The sequence below is a fragment of the Papilio machaon genome, chromosome Z, assembly GCF_912999745.1.
Source record: "Papilio machaon chromosome Z, ilPapMach1.1, whole genome shotgun sequence".
Taxonomy (NCBI): Eukaryota; Metazoa; Arthropoda; class Insecta; order Lepidoptera; family Papilionidae; genus Papilio; species Papilio machaon.
The window spans coordinates 6,808,530-6,834,009 of record NC_060016.1 but is presented as its reverse complement, the minus strand read 5'-3'; the positions used below and the strand labels follow the sequence as shown (position 1 = coordinate 6,834,009).

At 32.5% G+C, this 25,480-nt stretch overlaps 1 protein-coding gene across 2 annotated transcripts; it reads left to right on the top strand.

The window, feature by feature from the left end:
- The first annotated feature begins 1,184 nt into the window (after positions 1-1,184).
- On the top strand, positions 1,185-24,890 carry LOC106717326 (calcium-binding mitochondrial carrier protein SCaMC-2). Of its 2 annotated transcripts, XM_045686012.1 has the most exons (7): positions 1,185-1,541; positions 3,487-3,613; positions 4,438-4,525; positions 6,363-6,474; positions 22,733-22,891; positions 23,165-23,741; positions 23,938-24,890. In XM_045686012.1, the coding sequence occupies exons 1-7, from the start codon at positions 1,368-1,370 to the stop codon at positions 24,120-24,122; spliced, it is 1,422 nt and encodes a 473-aa protein (XP_045541968.1). In that variant the 5' UTR covers positions 1,185-1,367; the 3' UTR covers positions 24,123-24,890. The 2 variants fall into 2 exon arrangements, with proteins under 2 accessions (XP_045541968.1, XP_045541969.1); XM_045686013.1 differs by lacking the exons at positions 1,185-1,541; positions 3,487-3,613; positions 4,438-4,525; positions 6,363-6,474 and adding an exon at positions 15,295-15,796.
- Positions 24,891-25,480: the final 590 nt, after the last annotated feature.

Here is a 25,480-nt window from a genome sequence, read left to right as displayed (position 1 = left end):
ACTAATAATTGTTCTATTCGAACGATTTTATGACGTATGTTATTAAAATATAAAAAATTATTAAAATTAATATATAAAAGCCTATTTAAGGTTTAAGAATGTTATTAAAGAGTGGCTATGTAAAATTATCATCGCCAGTATCCGGGAAGAAGTAAAAGGGATTGCAAATTCTTTGGTCTGCTAACCCTTTTAATATAAGCGAAGATGTTCAATATCAGTCTTATATGTCGAATAATACGCTTACGAATAAATCAAGTCGTTGTGTAAATGTGGGGTAGTACGCACCTTATATGAATGATACTGGCCCCTAATTAGTATTACGACTGCGTTTTCTAAAGATTTCCTTATTTCTTCCAAAAGATAATCGAAGTATTTTCTAAGATACAACAGTTATACTAGTAAATAGAGAAATTACTATTCAAAAGGGTTTTCGTCACACTAAATTTTCGACATAACAGTCCAGACTAGGAGCATAATAAATACAACTACGATAATCAATGTACAACTGTCAACGTTTTCTTTTTCGAGCGATAGATGGCATTGGCCGGCAAGTGGCCTAGAAAATAATGCGCAGTGCCTTTAAAAAAACTATTTAAGATTCCATCCTCTTTGAGATCACGTATTATCGTATGTAAATTATATAAAAAAGTCTTAATGTAATGCTATTTATTGAAGTTCGTACTCGTAGTTATTTTTCATAGGGCTATTATTTATGCTATTTCAGTATAAAATTACCAAATTAGCATAGTACCATAGTAATTTATATTAATTACTAAATGTAATTTGAGTATTTATCTTAAATTACTTATTTATTTCAATGAAATAGTAAACTATAGTGCCATCTAGAAGATAAAGTAAAAATTTGATAATATGCAAAATTATTGTCAAATGACTTTTATTTTTTATCATCGTCAGGTAACTTTACTACTTAAAACAAAATAATACCCTATGAGAAACTTAATGACTTGTACTTTGATTTGGAAACTTTAGGGATTCATTCATTAAATGTATTTTTTAAACAATCAATACAGTAAAATCGTTTTTTATGTTCCGTTCTTTTTGCGACAGATGGTGTTGGCAAGCAAATGGCCTAGAAAATGCAGCGCAGTGCCGTATTATGTAAAGAATCTGTCACTGTGTGACTTCAGTTGGTGAGCTCACGCACTCACACATAGTTCTGCGCCAGCTAGCGAGGAGCAAGTACCTGTCAAATTCCGACTTGTATGAGAGTCGTGTGTAAATTGTACAAAAATGATTCTTGTCACACAATTTTATTAATTTAAAAGTGATGTATGCCTGGGCGAATTCGTATACAACTAAATTATCTTGGTGCTTAACAAACAGCGTTTACGCTCACTACCGACACCATGGTGCAGTGTCATCCACCGTTGGAGCTGGAAGAATTGCCAAAAGAAGACGAAGAAAGATTAGAAAAACTATTTTCTAAATTAGATACCGATGGGAATGGTAAAATTGATATCCACGATTTGTCTGTCGCCCTAAAGGAACTTGCACCACACATCAATCGAAGTTATGCAGAGGTTAGAACTTTGAATTTTTCTTTCGAAGTAATAAAACTAACGGTGTGTTGGCCTTTCCATTCTTTTGGAGGTGGCTATAAATTGCATGATTCATTTACAATGTCATCTCACCGCATTATTTAATTATCATTGACTAAAGTTGTTTTTCTTAAAATACAAAAGAAAAGTCTTCTTTCACATCCAAATGATTTTTTTTTAATTTATTTTGGAATACCATATAAGATTTCTAGTTAAATACGTTGGCAGTTTAATTTAACTTACATTTTTTCAGCAAACTTTTCGTAACTTTTTCGAATAACTATATTAAACTAAGTTTTGAAGACTACTATCTTAGACATCTGATAAATATTTTTTTAGATAAAACATGTTCTTGATACATTCTTATGATCAACTAGAAATCGCCCGCGACTTCGTTCTCGCGGAACTATAAAAAAATCCTAATGAATAGCCTATGTGAAGAACACAAACTATGTTATACATCTGTGCCAAATTTCATCAAGATCCATCCATCCATTCATCTAAACATTCACATTTATAATATTAAAGTAAGATAACCATGTTAGACAACAACATCTACTACTTATTATTTTCGTCTTTTTAGTTTATTTCACATTTTCAAAAAAGTAATTTTTCTTATCCTTACTGGCTGAATAGTATTTTATGCTTCAAATGATAAAAATACTGCTGTCATTGTTGTTATGCCAAATCTTTCAGATTAACATTTCCTTAGATTATGTAAATCTTCATTGGTTACATAAATCTATTGTGTGTAGTACTGGACTTAAAATTATGTTGAGGAATTTTGCAAACAAGTTATTCATGTTAGGAAATGTATGTGGTTAAAACAAAGTGACATAGTTTAATTTTACAAATCAAAAATATTTTTGTGCTTATACATAAATGAAGGAAAATTTGTCAATTTTATGAGGTATAATAATATTGAATTGTGAATTTAAGAATACCATAAATTTTTAGCAAGCATCATTAGCATGCATTTGGTTAAGCATATGACTTGTAATTTAAAGGTTGTGGGTTCAAATCCTGCTATGTACCAATGTGATTTTTGATTTCCGATTTACATATATCCAACATTCTTACGTTGATGGAAAACATTGCAACCTGCATATATCTAGAAGAAATTCAATTATATGTGTGAAGTCGACCAACCCGCACTGGGTCAGCGTGGTTGACTATAGCCTAGTCATCCCTAACTTAGGGTAGGCTCCGAGCCTCTCAGTGGGATGATGATAGATTTTTAATGACTATCTTTACAGACTAGATATTTTCAATTCATAACTTACTAGCTGAACCTGGCATATGTTGCAGTGCAAGTAAAAAACCAATTGATACAAATTTTTTATTTTTTATATATTCATAGATAATTTTTAGTTCATACAACGGAAATGTAATTGTAGTTTAGTTATTACCTTAGGAATGCATTGGTAATAAATGTCATACAAACAGTAATGATTTTGCATATTAAAAATTTCTACCTTCGCTTAAAGTTATGTAACCTCAAACATACAACAACTGCCCGAATAATTAGTTGAAGGCAGATATTTCATGTAGTACCTACTTCTTGGTCATGGTTCCCTGATTCTACATTCCCATACACCTTCTTAAAAATTGAAGTTCAGGTAGTGTGATGAATTTGAATTTAGACTACAATTGCATTAAATATATCTGAGGTGATTTAACACCTTGAATTTTTTATTTTGAAGCATAATAATAGAAAAGTTATTCTGAAAACAAAAAATCTTTACTTGTGGGAATTTATCTTTTTTTTATCATTAAACATTATTTAACTTTAATAAAATCTGCTTATTTGCATCCTAACATAATCATATTTTATTTATGTAAATAATTTGGGGTACTTAAATAATGTATGTTTTACAATATATTTTATTAACCTATCCAAACTGACCTAGTTAATGTGGTTTTTCAGAAATTTATAGCGAAGTCGGGATGGAAAGAAGCGGGTGATGTAACACTCTCCGAGTTCATACACTATGTGCGTGAACATGAGAAAAATCTTAGGCTGCAGTTCTCACATCTCGATAAAAATAAAGATGGTAAGCTAAAATGATACTGATCATCATCATCCTGCTATTTTCCCAATCTAATATCAACAAAGTATTTAACCAACATTTAATTAAGGTACAAAAGTTAGGGAGCAAGAATTTTTCTGCCCTAACTGCCAAATCAAGTACCACAACTCTTTCTAATATCTCTGTAAGCTTTAATATTTGATTTCACTCCCTTCTTAAACATGACCGTTACCACACAATCTCAATAATGCATTCTTCTGTCTAAGTCAATCTAATGTTAAACATGTACCAAATATATAATTTAGTGAACTTATCATGAAAATATTTAATAAATATTGACATTTGGTCATCTTTATAAATACTTAGTCCTAAGGCAATAAAAATTAATTAAGTTGTTACATTTTTATTGCAAAATAATGAGCAATTAACTAATGAGGATAATAATTTAAATGCTCACTTTGTATTCATGTTTTACTTGGAATATGGGATATAATTATTCTTGTGAGCCAAGGTCATGATCTCATGATGCAGTTTTGATCACAAGATATATTTCGAGGTTACATGTATTTTGTACATTACTATGTGTATCTTCTTCTTTTGGTGCCATCTCCTAACGAAGGTTGGCAATCATCATGGCAACTTGAACTCTGGACACGGCAGCTCGAAATATAGAACGTGTACTTTTGTTATACCATTGGCGCAGATTTTTCAGCCAAGATGTTCTTCTCCTTCCTGGACTTCTTTTTCCTTGTATCTTACCCTGTATAATGATTTTTAGTAGATCGTACTTCGGTCCTCGCAGTGTGTGTATAATTCCGGTAATATACAAATGTATGTATTAATTTCAGGAAAAGTTGATCTGGAGGAACTTATATCGGCGTTTGCGGATCTGGGTATAGCAATTGGAAGAAATGAGGCAACAAATCTCTTAAAGAGGTACTGAAAATAAAAAGTAATTAAAAAAATTATATTTGATTTGGTTGTAATGTCAACAGTGGGTCAAAGCAAACTAAAAGCTACACTTCCATCCATTCAATGGTTGTTAAATGGTCACTAAAGAAGACCCTTATTGCACATTTCTCTCAATAAATCTAAACTAAGTGTCTATGGTAAGAGTAAACTATTTTTGGATTTGATTAAATCAAATGTTGAATTTGAAATTCATTGAATAATAAACAAATATGTTTATGTATTGCCAATATAAATAATCTTTTATTCGATAAAACTATGTTAAAGCTAAATTATGTTCCTAATATAAATTTTCAAATGATTACCAAAGATAACAGAGAAGGGTTGTGCCGTACATCTATGAAAATAATTAAACTGTTCTTTAGGTTCACTGAATCTTTTCCTTGGGCATATATTTGATAGTAATTTTATTACAAACTTTTGTTTTACTTTGCATTGTATTCCGGAGCCAATTTAATTCAGTTGCATTGGTAGGAACTAACCGTGGGTTTCTAAGGCCAAATGCTAAGTTTAAAACATATTGTTATCTATGTTTTGTCAAAGATAATGACAGGGATGACGATATGTTCTATACAGAGATTTTGCTCTCAGAAAACAACAGTTGTCGACAAAGAAAAAGTTATGTCATATTATGTTGATAATGAAATTTTTTTTTGCATATTTTTTATTTTTTTTATTTGTGAATCAATGAATTAATCTAATTAATTAAATGAACTTTTAAGAAAACCTTGAATCGGTCGAAGTTTTCATCAAGTATATTTTACTTCAACTGATTTACTCTTCTTCGGTTTCCTTAATCTCATTGAATAATTTATACATAAAAAATTTAGACTTATGTATATAAATTATGTATATTATATGTGTATGTATGTGTGTAATTTGTAAGGAAATTGGGCAAAGGTCAGAAATAAGTACTATTTTTCGGAGTTTAGGGTAGGTCAAGAAAACTATCAGCATATAGACATTTGTCAAAATTTATTAAAAGTATTCTATTTGGTTTGAAATATATTTATATTAAGCAGGAATTTTATTTTGTGTATAAATAATTATATGTATGTAAGATGTAAGATCATTTTGTATATATTATTGACTAGGTGTCACACGCGACTTCTTCCGTGCAGGATTAAAAAGAATTAGTAGCCTATATATTCTTCCAGATTATGTCCCATAACTATGCCAAATTTCTTCTGGGTTGAGTCGTTCTGGAGATACATTCAAACACACATTCATACATTTAAACTTTCGCAATTATAGTATTATAGTACAATTTACTATTTAAATTCTTTGCATATTTATTACTAAAGTTTATCTATAAACTAATTCGTCATCCGCATTTGTCGATACGCGATTGACGGATCGAGTTTTAAGACGTCGGATAGTGAAATTTATTAGTCTCAAAATATGATATGATTGACAATACAAGGACAACCGATCGTAGTATTTAATTCAGGTCAAAGTCAATGATCAAGTTCATTGATTTGATAAAATTCAAACTTTATAGCGGTTTGTGGTTAACTTTGAGGTACCCAGCTCCAGCATCCTTTTACATTCCCCCAATATCTTTACCGTATCGTTCATACATTTTTATATGTCTAGGTGAAATTGAAATATAAACAAATTGACTTGAATTTTTGACAATGTGTTAGAGAATTTATATTGTGCCTTTAGGAAGATAGTTTATATTTTGAACTTTATGCAGACATAAATTAGTGACTTATTAGTGGGAGGTTATCTTCCAGTTCTAAAAGTCTGTTTAGATGCTATTAATTTGTATGTATCATATAACTTGATGTTTCGTGTGCAGGATGGACCAGGACGGCAGCCTGAACATTAGCTATGATGAGTGGCGCGACTACCTACTGCTTGCGCCCGCGACAGATATTCATGCTCTCATACATTTCTGGAGACATTCCACGGTAAGTACATATTGTTTAAACAATCTACATTTACAGTGTTCGGTATACCTATAGTTTCCAATGGAACAAACATATAAAATACTATTGTTATGTCAGTTGATTGTTTCGGTGGGTGTTTCCCGTTGGAAATTTTCTTATTGCGCCGATTTAGTCCATAGAATCAAAAAATATTTCCATCAGGCCGATTGATCGGTAGGCCGATCGGACCAACGGTATACATTAGGCCGATTGAGTGAGAACATAGCTTGTATGATATTGTCTTATTTAATTGACATTCACACTTGTTTCTTGTAAAACAGTGTGATATCTTTTGGACCCCGATTATTTAATTTAAACGATTCGTGGTTTTTGTATGAATATAAAAAAGAGTAAGTAAACCCGCTAGTGTAAGTATAAGTCCCTTTATGGGCCATTTATTAATTATCTAAGGGTTATAAATTATATTTAGACATGAATAGATTATGGATAGAATTATTGATTATGTATTGTTACAGTCATTTACAACTATGTACTCATTTTACAACAGTAATTATTATTTCTACGTTCGGAATTGTTTTTAGTTCGTAAAATTTTACTTCTATTTGTTGTAAATTTCTGGAAATTACTGGATTATACAGCACCTTGTTAGCGTAAACATATATGATTGTTGTTGTGTGCCCGTCACGTCTCGGGATTATAATGGTTGTTTTGTTCAATTGCAATCCACACGATGCGTACCCAGGATATGAGGATTGACAGCATTGAATAGATTGCCCTCGTGACGGTTTTGCAAACCATACTTTTGCGCAGGGTTGCCATACATATACAGTGAAGTACCAATAGATATACTAACCCTAAACATCCTTACTTAATAAGAAGTTATCACAAAAATAGGATGTTTTCTTACAGTTCAAGTTTTCGTCTGCGATAATCTTTGTTGCATAATTTGTCTATTTTTAAAACCACTGAAATATCCTTTTTTATTTTCATCTCTCACGTGATGAGATTCGCGGGACTAGATTTGTATTGATTTGTCAAAAATTTGTACTTTACGTCCGGCAGGGGCGTTGTACAAATCTAATACTAATTTTGTCGATGACGTTGATTACTTTCGAGCAATTTTTCGTGCTAAGCCCCCTTGTGCAGTGTTATCATAAAGCTCCAATAAGATTGATGAAAAACTGTAAGTTAATGGACTATCGAGTTCGCCTGGATAAAAGACTTTGTTATAAATTTTTCTATAATATAAAAAAAACTAACAAAAAGTCAATTACAGGTGAAACAAATAGCATTTAAAAAATTAGCTCAAAAAACGAATACGGAACTACACGATGTAAATTTGTTAAGAGACAAGGATTTATCTAGTTCTTGTTACATTTTTTTTATTTACAAGCATTTCTAGTTCGCTAAATTCGTTATCAATTAAAAACTTCTAGAAACTTCTATATAGACTTGTTATGTATTCTTAGCTGTTTATATAAATAAAGTTTAGATAGGTCCATTATTCAAATGTTATCACTAAAAACAAAATGATAAACGGAATATTGTATTTTTTACATACGAGATAATTCATTTTACCTAACCCGATAGAACTATTTATGATGCTAGATGAATTGTTTTTTTTTTTTCATTTTGAAAGCAAATACGAAATTATAGACCGATACTGTTATCTGACTCGGTGGGTATAAGTCAAAGTTATAGATTAAAAATCATTTTAACATTATGTTAATCTCTATTTAAAAATGTTAGGTTTTGTATTTTGTGTGTTCCGCGAACATGAATATATACAAAGAAGTATCGTTAGTATACATAATCTAATGGAAATCTCCATTGTACTCGATTTTGGTGTGCATGAATTTTTCATTACCTGTATTATTTTTCACTTTTAACTTCCAGTAATATTTCTGCTAGACGTGCGTAAAGAAGACAGTATTCTTAAAATACCTTTTTACATGGAATATTACTGTTGTGTTACATAATTATTCGTACAGCAATTTGTGCTGTGAAGGCCGAATGGTAATTTGCGTATGTGCTTTTACGACTTTTCCATTATTTTCTTAATAGATCACAGGTGGAATTGATGAGCCGATATAAATAGCGATGAGCAAATTCGTCGGCAAATACACGAGTTATAGTGATCAAAAACGTATTATTTCTGTTAGTAGTTTAAGTTTGTCTCTATTCACAAAATTAATGAGGATTGTGAATTCAAGGTTCGCTGTATATATTTTGTATATACGATTATAGTCCATTACTGTAGGATGCTGCCGAAATGTGTACAAAAAATATTGCGAACCCTGTTACCGACCGACGTTTGAAAAAACAAAGATAACGATACGTTTTGTTAAGAGGTACTACGGTACCTAAGGAGTAGATCTGGATGAAACAATTTATTTACCATCTAGGGACAGTGGTAGCCCTGATCTGTAGGCGCGTTGTGCTGTACAATTGGGTCATCAATCACCACAGTGGGTGCGGTTGTGGGCGTTGGCCCTACGTATGCTGGTAATCTCTGCAAACGTCACCAACGATCTACGATGTGTCAACTGAACAAGTGATACTGTGACTAACTTATTTGAATTAATACGCCCATCTAATAACTATAAAATCTAATGTATACCAATTAATAATAACAAAGCTATTTCATGTCTGCAGAAAATTAGGACAAAACAAAATAGGTTTTTAACACTAAACAACATTTAATACAAACATTAAACATGCTACGTATGACAATGGGTTTCGACTGCCGAGGTCAGATGGGTTCGAAAAGAATCTGAGAAAAGATATTATGTGCCAATACAATGTTTAGGGCAGTCGAAACTCACAGTTAAAAACACTTGAATTGTAGACGTAGTGTTCGAAACACTTGTAGTTAGAGTAAACAACATTTACAAATGTGTCTGGTGAATTTTTTACGTGAGACAATATTGATTGTTCTTTTTGCGTCACTAGCCAAGTTTAATACACTATACCATCAAGTGCACGGTCAATTTACGTCATTGTATTCGTGTTCAACCACCAATCTCTTACCTTCAATCCAATCAATTTCAATGTCTCCATATCACTCACGACCGGAGCAATCTTTAACACGCTTAGTGCCAGCGACTCTCCTGGTGAGTTCACTTTCATAAAAAATCGTATTGACACTTCATGTGTTTAAATTGGATGCGGTTTTATGTAATCGTCTAATGTTATATGGCGTTCCTTATCGATACTGAGATTTAAATTTGTGACAATAACTACCTTGGTAATGACAACGTATCCTATGACGTAGAATAAACAAAAAGAAATTTTGTGCAAAAAGTAGTTCTCAACAAAGAAAAAAACATATAAATCAAACAAATGTGAATGGATTCCTTACATTTGTACTTTTATGGTTACACTGAGTGATTGAAAACGGCAAAGTTTTCCAATCTGTGTATCAAAGGATTCAATGTTAAAAGATTGGTTGATTGAACCAATCTAATTGTATTTTCTCGCGCTAACCAATATATGTACTGATAAGCAATCACTACAGATTACAAGGGTTTTGATATGGCTTTTCAATATAACTATAATATGATGACATACAAACGACATTACTTGGTTGATTCTAGGTATACATACAAATAACTTTCTGATGGAATACATTGTACAGTTAGATTTGCTTTTTTCTTTATAGAAATTAATAAAAGGCGAAAAGTTTTCATCGCCTTTGTTAGGATAATATTTATGTAAATTCTGACTATTGACTTACACTAAAAATTTACATGTAAATCAATAAGTGTACAAGTTCATTGTCCTATGTAAAGTTCAAAGTGAATGACATTGCAGTTATGAATCAAAAATATTGGTTATTTGCCGACCGTTCCCCTCAAAAAGCAAGCAACATTGTGTGCATTTTCAAATTATTACACCTATTCAAGTTGACAAGGAAAATTACTTTTATGCAAATATCAAATCACATTGGTTTATAATTGTAGTTGTTATATCAAGCTATCGTACCACAAAAAATAATAAATTTAGTTAAACTCCGCACTAATATGTTCTCTATTTCCTATTATAAGATATAAAAGAGGTTATAATTTATATAAATATCGGTGTTTTGTGCCAATAATAATAACGTTAAAATATTTTCTATTGTAGACGGTTAGGAATACTTTAATCTTAAAACAAAGTTGGCGAAACATAAATACCAGTCATAAAATTCTATATCAAATACAGACACATTTGCCTTTGTCTTTCAACATTTTATCGTGATGTCCATTACACAAACGACATTACATCTCTGTTTTGTCAATGTGAATGAAAGTAATGGAAAAATGTTTTGCCACAGGTGTTTAGGCTGAGGAAACCCACGGTTATATTCTTGTCTTACCAGCTTTATTATAAAATAACTGTCGCTCGAGAATCCATCCGCGCGGAATTAAAAAAAAAGTTATCAATAGCCTATGTGTTCTTTCAGACATTACTAAATATAGACATCATCCTTATGAGTATTTATAGTTGTTTTATAAATACTAGAATTTTATTATGAGATGTTGTAAAGAAATATATTACTTATAATAATATAATGATTTCACGTGATTGTGACGCTGCAATTGTATAACTTTGCCGATTACAAGTAGAATAAACGATTGTACAGGAATCCCCACAAACGTTATAAACTATGTAAAGTTATAGTTATAGAGACGCTGCTAATATTTATTTGTATATTTAGCGAAAGTACTACGTTAGATAGTTTATCATCTGTTACGTAACTTTGAGACAAGTTTATCTAACCTGTTGTTCTAGCTCTAATATGAAATACAAACAAAAATAGTGTTAGCAAATTCACATAATGTCATTTACTGGATAACCTATTTACTATCCATCACGTAAATATCAGCTGATCTTTACATTTAAAATCTTAACATGTACCATTCTATTGAAAAATTCTATGGACATTGCTAAAACGGCACAGGTAGGTTGTCTTCAAGTTAAAAATGCTTTTGCTATGAGCAAAAATACTTGAAAATGTAACTTTTTTTAAGACAGTGAAAAGGCTGACGATATCTTTTTCATGGGTGTTTCGGCAGTGTGAACTCACAGTTATTATTATAAGTTACTTTGAAATTAGCAAATGAAAGATACAGGTGTTTTGAAAAAAAATCAAAGGAAATAATCGGAGCGGAAAACAAATCTTACCGATACCTCTGTCAAAGGCCAGGAAAACTTTTTGCTGCAATACCAAAGACAAACAAGTGTGGCTGAGAATTGCGAATGAAGTAGGGTTTATTTATTAAAAAATAAATTTTCATCATTATCATTTAAGGACGACATCTTCCTTGTCAGTGGAGTAAATTCCAATGATGTCTGTTCCATTCTCATGACTTCTTGATACAATTCGACGTCTAATAATTGTAAAAAAAATAATTATTTAGCATTAATTTGTTTAGTAAATAATATTTTATGACAGTACAAACGTACTTAATCGGGTCAGATTACAATCAGACGATAAATGGTTCTTAATGATTGAGGTGCAATATTACCTATTGTTACAATCTTTGTAGTGAGTGGAAATTGATGGTAATTGCATGCTAGTTAGCCAGAGGTTCTTTGGCGGAATGAGACACCAGAATCGGCAGTATTCGTTCACTTTAAATATCAGTAACTCAAAACGTTTCTTAGTAAATGGCTTAGAATTCATTTTAATTGCGGTAATCACATATGCTCCGTATTCACCGGATATCCGATCATAGCTTACAAGCTTGTTGCATAGATTTGGATACACTTCCACGAACTTTAAGCGTTAGAACAACGTATCATTCGCCACAATGTCACGGACGACGTTATCGCCATCGACTCAGCATTACAAGTAATATTATACTACTCAAAACTAAAAGGTACCTAATAAGTACACATTGTATTCGCGATGTTACTTGTCTCAATAAGTATATAGTTTGTATTCGTTCTGCAATGTATTATTGAAATAGGTTGGTAAAATCATTAAACCATCACATTTACTAGATAACTGACTTGCTGCCTATATGACTTAAATATTGCTTTGAGAAACGCAAGCTGTTGTAAATTCGTCGGCATCGAGCTACTCATTAGTACCAAGCAAGTTCCGATTTGCTTAAACATCAATCACGTGAGATATCGATTCGATAGAAACGATAGATCGACAATAATTCATGCAAATTTTAGGTCTCCACATTAAACAGACTCATTATCAGTTATATGAGTTAAGAAGCCGGATTTTACTTTTGTACTAGGAAGCGATAATATCATTTTTTATACAATAAATTCCCTGTGTACTTGAATAAGAATCAAATTTGGTTTATTTGTGTCGTTTTTATCTACAGTCAGGAAAGATAAAGACAGTTTTCATGCGATCCGGTATCAGGCAGTATTTGGAAACGTTTGAACGACTGCCTAATGATGTTTTAAAGATTATACAAGTATTGTGTTTATGTATAAACTATACAAAATACGACTGGACATCAGAGATAATAAATAGGTGAAACGATTCTCTCAGAATCAAATATTACTGGCAAAAAAAACCTAACGAGAGATGTAGAGCTAGATATTTTAAACTTATAATGAAATTTACTTATAATGTACTCTAAAAATAATATAACTTAAATTAGTCGTTAGTATGATATAACAAGCTAAAAATATTTCTTTTTTTCTTTACAATGAGTTCAATTAAAAACATATTAAGAGCAACAAAATTGTCTTCTTGATTTATTTCTGAATGCAACCAAAACATTTACTGTAATTGACTGATGAAAAATACTTAAGTTGTTATTTATTAAATTATCGCGTAAGATTTTGCGATAATCAATATTTAAAACCTTATACTTTTAATGAAACAGGTATAATATATGTATATGTATAGTATAAGAAATAGCAATTACTCGAAAAACGTAATTATTTGTTCTTTTATTTTAACCATCACCACTCGCTCTTACGTAATTTTAAGAGAGTTTGATTACGAAGATTATTTGCCCTTTTTGAGTATTACTAGTTATATAGGTATACTAATAGTTATCCCTATTTCAATAAATACGATTGTTTCGTTCTTTGCAATGAAGTCAGCAATATAATAATATTTAAAGGAAACATTCTATTAAAGTAAATAATTCACAATATATCGTTTAATACAAAGCAATCATCAGTAACGACGGTATATTGTTTTGATAATTTTATGATATATATAATTTTTAATAGTATTATTATTAAAAAATTATTGTTCATGTATTAACAATACAAATATTTGGCAGAGGTAAATCCACTTGTTGATATTATTTCTCAAATACGTCGGGACTTCAGAAAGGACAGTTCCACGATTAACATTTAGATTTAGAGGTCTTCGCTATATTGTCACTTTTGGCTCGGACAATAATCTTATTAGTAGCCGGTTTCCATATTATTAGATCCTTTGAGATACAAATGATAATTTGAAACTATGCGGATACGATGATAGATTAGCCGATATATTTGACCTACTGCTTTACAGAACTGAATAAAATGTTAGGCTATGGTTCAATGTAAAGTGATGTTATCTATCTGAATTATTAACCATCCATTGCAGCGTCATTTTGCTGACATTATACTTATATTGTACAGCATTAATAACTGACATTTTATGTCAATTTTCCCAATAGTAGTTCATTATCATACATATATTTCGCCATAGCGACCAGTACAACCAGTTTAGTGCTTGCTCGAATGGATTTCGTATGGCACGTTTGTAAATTACGCAACACCTAATCAATTATTTCATTCTGAACGCATGTTACACGTGGCCAGGTTACGATGTGTTCTTCTTTCTCGTCACTTTTTGCTATTAGGTAATAATTGTTGCACCCTAACCTAAAGGCATATTTTTTAAAATAATCCAGAAAACAGTGTTACAGAATGTCAAAAACATCAGTCATCGGGCCTCTTCTTCAGCCTATGGTCTTTCAACCGGATCTAGGAATGCTCCATTGTTCGCCACCAATTTAGAAATCAGTTTTAAATAGACAGTCAGGAGATAATGTTATTAAAGGAAATAGAACAGATGTAATGTTGGTCGAAAACATTCTACTAGATTACTGTGCTAAAACTAGTTGAAGTGAGACCAACGGATCTTTGCTTTAGCTTTGCACTACATAAAACCTTTTAGTTTTCTTCAAGAACAAAACATACCATTATGGTTACAACTATAAAAACGTGGCCTAATCAACCATCCACAATGATCTATATATCGTTTGTTTCATTTCAACAACGACTACACTACTGTTAATTAGAATAAAAAAGTACTTTTCCGCCTCGACAATAAAAACATTGCCGGTTTATGAAAGTGCTTGTTATCTTTGTGCGTAAAAAAACCCCGTTACTACCAGATTCTGTATTGTCTTGGTCTTCCGTATTCAGTAAATGTTTCCAAAGAGATGAAAGATGGAAATATATTATTATATATACTGAAGATAAGATACAGTGCAATAAATACAAATTATAACAATCAATCTAATAAATATTTATCAAAATGAAAATTCGAGAAGTCTTCAAGTCTTTAATTTAAAAACAAAAAGTTTTAAATTGTTTCTTCTTAATTTTGGACTACGCTAACTCTAGTTGTAGATTGACCGATACATTATAAAATATAGTTTAGAGTAATTAAATAATAAATTAACTAAGGATTTTTCGTTTGTTGCAAGCAAAAAGCGTAAATAATTGTTGCAAAATCCAAGTTTCATCTTGAGGAATTTTTGCGGTTCGCTGACTTTCACCGTCGTTTACATTGTACGACGAGTACAATCGTTATTCAAGTTGCTAGGTAAAATGACATCTATAATTGCTTCGTTCGATCGTAGTCCCTTTGTAGAGTACTTTGTTTGTAGGAGCTCGAACTTGTCCTTATCAACGAGTCGCCAACCATTTTATCCGCGAAATAGAACCGGCATTTAAATGGTTCATTCGAATACAGTCGTTCAGTTCATTGGTATTGCGGTTTCGCGGATAGCGTCGACCGCCGAGCGCCACATATAACCAACGGCATGCGGTTCTGTGCCCCACCACCACTTTGACTCAACGCAAACCGTTCTGGCTTAGTCACTAGTCAGTGTGAGAATGCTTGACGGCATCGGGCGACGCGTCGCACGTTTATCTAAACACGCTCAAATAAATTTAAGTATTATGCACGATCTGATAATTTAGTTCCAAAGAAGAAAACCGTCTGTGATTTTATATTTATAGTTAACTTATTAATTTATCTTGTTTGAAATCGTCGGCTGTAGAAAATAAAATGTCTCTGGAGTTGGAAGACGTTACTGGAGGGACGGGCGATGTCATCGAGGACTTCCTGATAATATTCCGGAGATGTTTGGCAAAGGTAAATGTAATCTAATTTTGGGTTAGCAATGGCTACGGGCTAATTGTAGTTGATGCCAATTTATAACGTAGGGTTCGTCTCAGACGGCGGATCCATTGCTTTGCGTCTTCCATTTCTTTTATTTCTTTATAACCATGAATATGGACTTCTACGATACCTTCTGGGATTGGATACTTAAGGTATTTATTTCATTATCGGTGCCAAGTCTGTTATTAATAACCATGTGATTTCTTGACCTTGTGAAGAAACAATTTTAAAATATTCATTGCTATTAGGCCCGTTTATTATCTATTTTTAAATAATTTTATTAGTGTAACATCTAATAAAGTTAATGGCGATTGTTAATCTTTACGTATAACTTCTATGGTCCCTTTGTAAAAACACAATAGGCCTATAACCATGTGGCACATTGTTGCTAGGAAGGAAAAAATTTTGTTCAATAAATTTTAGACACAAAATTAGCTTTGTCATGCAAAATAACCATCTTTTGATTGTACATGAATTTTTGTCATTACGTTTTTGTATGTTGCGTTAGAAATGTTATCTATGTGAATAAGCTGAACGCTATAAAGACTGCTGTATCGCTGTATCGTATATGACGCTCGATTTTATCATTTTGTTCAATGGAAGCATAAGTGTTAATTTCTTCATGTTACAAAATTACCGAAACTTATAGCAAGTTAATTCAGAGTCATTCCATTTGACCTCATTTGCGATAAGATTACTTGTTGGAATTCTTTATACCGTAAAAAAGATTTTTTGCTTTGAAACAATAATGATATTAACTATGTATGTCTACACAATGGAACCTAGTACTGATGATAAAAATGTATCTTTTTGAATAGAAATTTGTAGGTCGTGTGTTTTCCACCATCATTTGTTGGCAATTTTGTTATACCTTGTTACCTTTTGTTATACCTGTTAATATAAATCTAAATCTCCTCAGAGACAAGTAAGTGAGGATTTGCGAAGGTTGGTTTGACACTTGCGAAATTGATAATTGTAATATACACGAAGGAAACGAAAAAGAAAACTTTTAAATAGAACTAGACATCGTGTGATTACCTACTTGGTTGATTGGGCACCTCTTATTTTAAGTTTATAATCTCAATGCTAAGACAGGGCTTTCCTTGGAAATAAATGAGAATATTTTTCGTTGTTGTCACCTAATGAAAGCAAATTGATGACTTACGAATTTAAAGGACTTGGAAAAAAGTGATACCATTATTTGGCTGTATACGATTTTAATAAAAACGTTTCGTGCACGATTCACGACACACGATGTTGTTAACTTTGTTTTCAACTTAACCTTTGCGCTTTTGCTCTGCGAATAATAAATTGTAATTGACGCGCCTTGAATTATGTCGCTATGTGAGAAAAGGGTTTGATGAACCTTCCATTAATTCTTAGAGAGTTCCTCTATGGATAGAAAGATTTAACATCTGAAGTGATTGATATTTCTTAAATGCCGTAATTGTATTGAAGTTATAGAACTTTGCCATGCCATGCTAAGGAATGTAATTACATTCTTTTATTTTTGGTCCAAACGGGTTAACAAAAATGGTAGATTCTCGACTGTACTCTGATTAAATCGTTTTGTATTTGTTGTATATATGCATTGCTATTTTTTAATTTCTTTATAACCAAGAATGCATTGCTATTTTTTTTTTGGTCTGTAAAATTCATCTCACATTCTTCTATCTTTACAATAATGTTCTAAATTGAGAGAAATACCGTTACCATTGAATAAAGTGGGAGTGTCATTTGGTTTAATGGGTTATCTATCATTTTAACATGTAAAACGGTAACGCACTGTTCCAATTTCTTATCGCAAATTGTCTATAGACTTTTGGTGCTGCAATCATTTTCAAAAGAAACAGAGTTCATTCATTTATGTACAGTCTTTAATGTCTAGGTAACATCCTGCTACTAACACTATGCTCTTCTCTTTTTTGCCATATGTTTTAGGACGTAAAGACGTGTTTGCGGATTCAATGTGTCATATCGTGTACGATGCGCATGCGCACACGCCGGGAGGTGTGACGGTGACACATGTTCTGTTGCGTCAGACGCGCCGCCATAATTGTAGTTTTGCTCCGGGAAACCCAAGTCCGATTCCAATGTTCACTTTGATAACACGTTTCTGACTATAAAAAGCATATATCTTTACTATATCCCACTTTCTATCATACTTATCGTAATTATGCGCAACGTCAACGACATTGATTATGCATTGTTATTCCAGAAATCTCCATATTATATTACGTTTCTAACTATCGTCAGTTAAACAATTTATTACGACGACGGACGTGTATTATTTCATTGCGTTAAAGTAATTTAATATCGATCAAGTCTGTGTATTTTATGTGTAGGTCACAAATAATGTGGCCAATAAGAAAAAAAAAATGAAACAACGCGTCATAGGTACGTCATGCGATAAAGCGTATACGATGTACATAGCTGCAGCTGTAACGATGCCGCAAATAGATCTTAATGCTACGTAATAACGTTCATGACCGTAACCGACAAACATTTGCAGATCACGAAGAAAGATGTAAATTGTCTGTGACGTGTAATACAATGATATTAAATTAAAGCTAAATATTTTATAGAAAATATTATTATTATTAAAGAGATACACATGTACTATGACGTGTGTTCTATACTCTTATATAAGTAAGAATATATTTAAATAATAGTAGTCAAGTCGCGTTTGCTATTTTATATTTTAGAAATTTAAAATATGTTACCGATAAATACTGACCGTCGCCTATTTGTAATTTGCCTAAGCAAGTTCTATATAGAACTTTAGAAAACCTATAATACTACCTGTATTAGAAAGTGTGCAGGATCGAAAATTCCGGATACGAAATCTCTTAACAAACCCTGCTGATGTGACATTTCTAATGACTCTCAACACCGACCCAATGAATAACCGGTTCTTACACATCATCTCTCGAAACAAGGTAGCAGGTTTACTCCAGTTCTATCTTATTTGTGAGCGCAAGGTCGTTCCGAGGACACGACAATCAATAAGACATCTGTATACTAATTCTAGAAAAAAATAATTATGCTTTTTTACTCTCATAATAAATACGTGTTAATTCTATTGTTCTCAAGATATGTTGTAGCAATATTTAACAAATACAGTATAATAACTGATATTTCTTTAGAAATGCATATATCAAAAAAAAAATCGCATTCGCAAAATGTTTTTACCAAAGTTACTTGCTAAATATAAATACTTTCCAAACAATTTAATATTTATTGTATAGGTAGTTTAGAAGTGGTAATGTCTGATATACTAGTTACTAAAGATGTGTTTAGGTCTGGCAAATTTGCAGCTGTGCAAAGTTCAGGAACGCATAGGCACAGTAATACCAACATTAATTTAATTTATATAGAGAATAGATAAACGGATATCAATTCCGTCGTTCCGTTGAGTTCTTGACATTGACCTCTTTACGTAACGTAAGTTGAAATTTTTTGTGCGTTTGATAAATTCCAACACTACGTTTTGTTAGTCAATGCACAACGTAACAATTGGCCCACCTTTACCTGAGGAAATGTTTGAGGTCAAAGCAATAAATATCTACAGATGTATTATCTATTAAACATTTTTAATTGGCAACTTTTAATAAATGTACTCTTATTGTATTATACCTTAGATTTAAAACTAATAAGTTGTCAGAAATTTATTTTTTAAATTTAGGAAGGTAGGTAGGTAGGTCTTTATTTAAACTAGTTTTCTTAAATATAATTTAATTAGTAGGTAAGTCATCTTGTTCTCTGATTTGTAGACTATCGTGAAAACGATAAAAAATTGAAAGTATGTACTTTCTTAAAAGTTGATTATGTTGATTGCAAATTTTTATGGACAAAACTAAGAACAGTTTAACAACTGATTGTAACATAAAATTGCTAATTGACCTTGCGATATACAGTCGACAAAAAGCAAGACATACCTTCAAATTACAGGCCAAAATGTAACCCTGACATTAATATGTCTACTATCATTCTCTATATTCACGCAACCATTCACAGTGGTATTAGATATAGTCTTTTGTTTTATTTAAATTACATTTTAATGTATTTAATCGCAGTAGCCTGTAACTTCTTCATCGTGCAATTAAAAATACAGATGCCTCCAAACACAAGGTAATTGAAAAAATTTAAATAGATATGGAATTCAAATAACACCGTTTTAATGGTAGCTGAAGCCCCCGCTAAACCTAGCCCAGATCATCAGCTGACGACGCACATGATTATGAGTAAAGACATAGAATTTAATATGAAATATTGTCCTTGATATGGCTCCGGATCAAAGTAACAGGTCCGCCATGATATACAACAGCTTATCTTTCGACTATTGCGATTAAATTATTACTACGAAGTTATATTTCAAATTTATAACTAACATGATCTTCTTATATCACTACTAAGCATAGCGTATTTAATATTGGTTTGTGATTATATTATTTATGACTTATCTGAGATAATTAGATGAATTCACACTATATACGTCTGACAATAAACAGTAATCACGTGTCTAGATTACGACAAAATATACTTTGAAAGAAGCTCTACGACGAGAGACACATATTCACAACTGTACGATTACTTTTATAGTTGTCGTCTAGACGAAATATTTTTAATTTTAACTTAATCGACCAAGAAATGTACATCGAGGTAACATCTAGACTTTAAATAATAATAACCATGAATGATCCAATTAAACAAAATCTTTTTATGAGATAAAACGGCGCGATATGTACAGAGTTATTAATTAAGAATATCCTCAATTTCTAGCTTGTTCGCCTCTTTGATTCTGCATCTTCATGCAAATGTAACTTTCTAATGACTTACTTCGCATATAATGAGTGAAGAGAATTTTTGCCAACGTAACCCACTCTCTATAACGACATCTACCATTTATGCAAACGTGACGTGGTTTAGTGGGACACTTTCTTTACGGTCGTTGAAGCAACGCATGAATAACGTTTAATTTATCGATATTTGAAATAATTAATTACGTACGTATTGTGTTACCATTTCATTATAATGCGCACTATCGAAGATCTTTACTGGATACTTACGAGGGGAGGTCCAAAAGTTCGCGGAATGGAGGGGATGGAGTGGGGATAGGGTAGCTCGCTTAGTGTCATACTAATTGGGCACTCATAATTAGTATATATATAACATTTCAACCCTATAGTGCCATTCGTTTACGAGTACTCGCCTGCTGAACAAGTCAATCCGGAAGCAAACTGCAACTATGGAGAAAATTGAACATCGCGCTGTGATAAAATTCCTTACCAAGCAAGGAAAAAACGTTCAAACCATTTTAAATGAAATGGAAGCCGTTTATGGAGATCAGTGCCCTGGTAAAACAATGGTTTATAAGTGGCATGGTCTTTTTAAACATGGTCGAGATTCAATTGAAGACGACTCTCGCTCTGGGCGGCCAGCTGACGCCACCACATCAGACATCGTCGAAAAAGTCGAAAAACTTGTACTCGAAGACACACGTTTGAAGAAGAAACAATTATCTGCATTTGTTGGAGTATCAGATACAACTATTTTGCGTATCCTGCACGACCACCTGGGCATGACAAAAGTCAGTGCAAGATGGGTGCCGAGAATGCTCACGCCGCTTCAAAAACAGCAGCGCGTCGACGCGTCTAAGCACTTTTTGGAGTTGTGTGGAGACGAGCCCGTGCAGATTTTGGAGCGGATTGTTACTGGAGATGAAACATGGGTTCATCACTTTGAACCTGAGTCCAAACAGGAGTCCATGCAATGGCACAAAAAGGGTACACCACCTCCCAAAAAATTCAAGGTGTCAGAATCGGCGGGAAAGTTGATGGCCACTGTTTTTTGGGATTGTAAGGGAATATTACTCATTGATTATAAAGAAAAAGGTACCACTATAACCGGAGAATACTACGCACTCATATTAGAAAAGTTAAAGGAGTCAATTAAAGAAAAACGTCGAGGAAAATTGGCCAAGGGTGTGTTGCTTTTGCAAGACAACGCGCCGGTTCACAAGAGCCGAGTTGCCATGGCTGCTCTGCACACACATGGGTTCGAACCACTTGTTCACCCACCCTACAGTCCAGACCTGGCTCCTAGCGATTTTTATTTATTTCCAAATTTAAAAAAAGAGCTAAGGGGAAGGAAATTTTCCGACGATAATGAAGTGAAGGAGGCAATTTCGGCCCATTTTGAGGCCAAAGACAAAAAATATTTTTTCGATGGTTTAGAAAAATTAATTCATAGATCGAATAAATGTATTAGACTTAAGGGTGATTATATTGAAAAGGAAAAATAAATTTATTGTTATATTTCATTGACAACCCTTTCATTCCGCGAACTTTTGGACCTCCCCTCGTAGCTGTGCTCCTGCGTCTACAAATATCTTCCCACACATGAATGTATTTATAAACATTTGAAGAATGTTTACCACGTCTCAACAAAGAATAGAAACAATGTATGGCTCGGTACAAGTAACTAATATTACAATGTTTAATCTATAAAATACACATAACCAATGACATTTTAGCTTTCCTTTCATTTATCTGCCTCGTAATTTATTTTTCTACAACGGAAAAGGTAACTTCCTTATTTTAGGTATTGCCTTTTATTAAAATTATCTTGCGATTTTATACATCCGCATTTTATTTAACGACGTTAGATATGTCTATTGCGAAAATAAACACAAGATTTCTTCCTGTATTGACTTATAAAAATATAACACTACATATAACTTGAGTTCTGATACTTGTTCATAAAGTTGTTTATTTTACCTAAATACAGTTACAAAATTTGTTAAATAAATTTTCCTGATTAATTTCATTTTCGTATATTTTATTTAGAAATAATAATCTAATTTCTAAACGTGCAATGCATTAAATATGTAATATTGTTGTATTTCAGTATTTGGACATCGGTGAAGACATGAATGTGCCCGATGACTTCACACAAAGCGAACTGCAAACCGGGAAGTGGTGGCGCCATCTGCTGGCCGGGGGCATCGCCGGCGCCGTTAGCAGGACGTGCACGGCGCCCTTAGATAGACTCAAAGTATTTCTACAGGTAAGATGTTTATTTTTATTTAAATTCATTTAGGTTTGTTATAGTAAATTGTACAGGTTTTAATAATATTAGGTACTAGCTTTTGCTGGAATTAAAAAAATCTAGATTAGTAGCTTACATGTTCTTCCGAACTATGTTTTACATTTGAGCCAAATTTCGAACCGTTCCGGAGATACTTTAATACATTCATCCATCAATGTAACCATTTATCATATTAGTAAGATAAAACATATTGTTTCTTAAAACTTTCTAAAAGTTTTTTCCATGTTTCAGGTGAATCCGACAAGAGAAAATATGGCCAGATGTTTAGCGAAAATGATTAGCGAAGGTGGCGTTAGTGGTTTATGGCGCGGTAATGGTATAAATGTGATCAAGATAGCTCCAGAATCCGCTTTGAAGTTTGCCGCGTACGAGCAAGTGAAGCGTTTAATAAAGGGGGACAAGAAGAACCATCCGCTAGCAATACATGAGCGATTCGTCGCTGGCGCAACCGCCGGTGCGATCAGTCAAACTGTGATCTACCCATTAGAGGTGCTAAAGACAAGATTAGCTTTAAGAAAAACTGGGCAATATAGCGGCATATTAGATGCGGCGAAAAAAATTTATGCCAGAGAAGGCCTTAAATGCTTCTACAAAGGTTACATTCCAAACATATTGGGGATAGTACCGTACGCTGGCATCGACTTGGCTGTGTATGAGACTTTAAAGAAGAAGTACATAAGCAAGTACCAGGCACATAATGGCCAGCCCGGCATGCTGCTGCTGCTTGCCTGCGGCAGTGCCTCCTGCACGCTCGGTCAGGTCTGCTCCTACCCCTTGGCTCTAGTACGGACCAGATTGCAGGCACAAGGTATTTGTTGTTTATGTACTCATGTTTCTATGTTGTGTATTAACACACCTGTCTATTCTTTAATGGGATATTTTAGATAATAATCTGTTGATCTTATAATAATGTTACAATGATTATAGCCAATATCAATATTGTATCTAATTGGTTGGCAGCAATCAGATGGTTTTAAGAATATTAACAAGATGTTGTATTGCAGAGAAAGCAGCAAAAGGAGCCGAGGGCACAATGCGAGGCGTATTCCGAGACATCGTGCAACGCGAGGGGGTGGTGGGCCTGTACCGTGGGATAACGCCCAACTTCATCAAAGTGATCCCCGCCGTCTCCATCTCTTACGTGGTGTACGAATACGCGAGCCGCTCGCTAGGTGTCAACATGACGTGATCGCCTGCGCCTGCGCACCGCACGCCTCCGCCATCTCGTTACATTCTATTTTAAGCATATTAGCAAATTTTTGCATTTGATTGTAAATAGCTCTCCAGTATGTTAAGTTTATAATTTATTATGATTTAAAACATGTGTATGGTAAACCTCCATCTCGAGACGCTATCAATAGATGGATAATGTAATGTAAATTTGCGTAATGTTTGCCTTTGTTGAATGTTTATAACTGTGGTCTCGTTTGTACAAGTGGCGACCCTACGTCTGTGATTGTATGAGGTGTTACTTTTTATTTAATTTATTTAATTTTGATTTGCTTTTCTAATTTCGTTGACTGTTGACAACGCTAAAATACTAGGTCGATAATATAACGGTTGTACGCAATTTTACAAATATTAAAAGTGAAATAGATTTTAGTAATATGATGTTCAAAGACAATATCGTATTTACATTATTTCTACTGTTCTATACACAATTATAGAATTGTTAGAAGTTTATGTGCAAATGTTTAAAAATATAATCATGTTATTGAGTAATCAACTCAAGTAACAAAATTTAAAGACAATTTTAGGAGAAGGTACACAGATATCTGTGATCAGTAGTATTAAAGCGTTACGTGAACAGAGATTATTTAACTAAAGCTATGAGCGAATTTAGTACAGACAATGATGAACTATTTGTATACATCCATACGTAAATAGACTATTTTGTAAACGCGAACATGCAACTGCCATTAAAAGCAAATGAAATATTTATATTTTTTTACATAATATGACACTTTGTTATAGTGTTAATTTTAGTTACAAATGATCTTCGGAATTTCGTTTTTTTTCCACTTATTTAATTTATATAACATAGTCTTCTCGTAAACTTTGACATTCATTAAATAAAACTCAATATTAAAACTTTAAAAAAATCAATATTTTATCTTCATCTTTCGACGTTCACAAATAATCTCAATAGTTAATAGTTCTACTTTTCTATATAGTCTAACTGTAATTTGTGTTTCCGAGACTATTTTTTTTTCCAAACCTTCTTAAAATTTATCTTACTTCTATTATAAAAAGAACTAATGTTTTATATTAGGTGAATGTTCTTCCCACTTAAATTATAATCACATTTCTTTACTAATATTTTCATCAATAAAAAGAGTGATAAAAACTACAATGTTAATATAATTTTTATTTTTTACTCTATAACAAAATCATTTCAATATCACAATTGCTTACGAATATTTAAATTATGTGAGATATTTATAAATACTACTTTGAAGTATTCAATGTCGCCTTTTACTCTATCTAAAGCTTTCATGATGTAAACAAATATAGCTATTTTAAAAAATGTAACGTTTAGTAAATTAT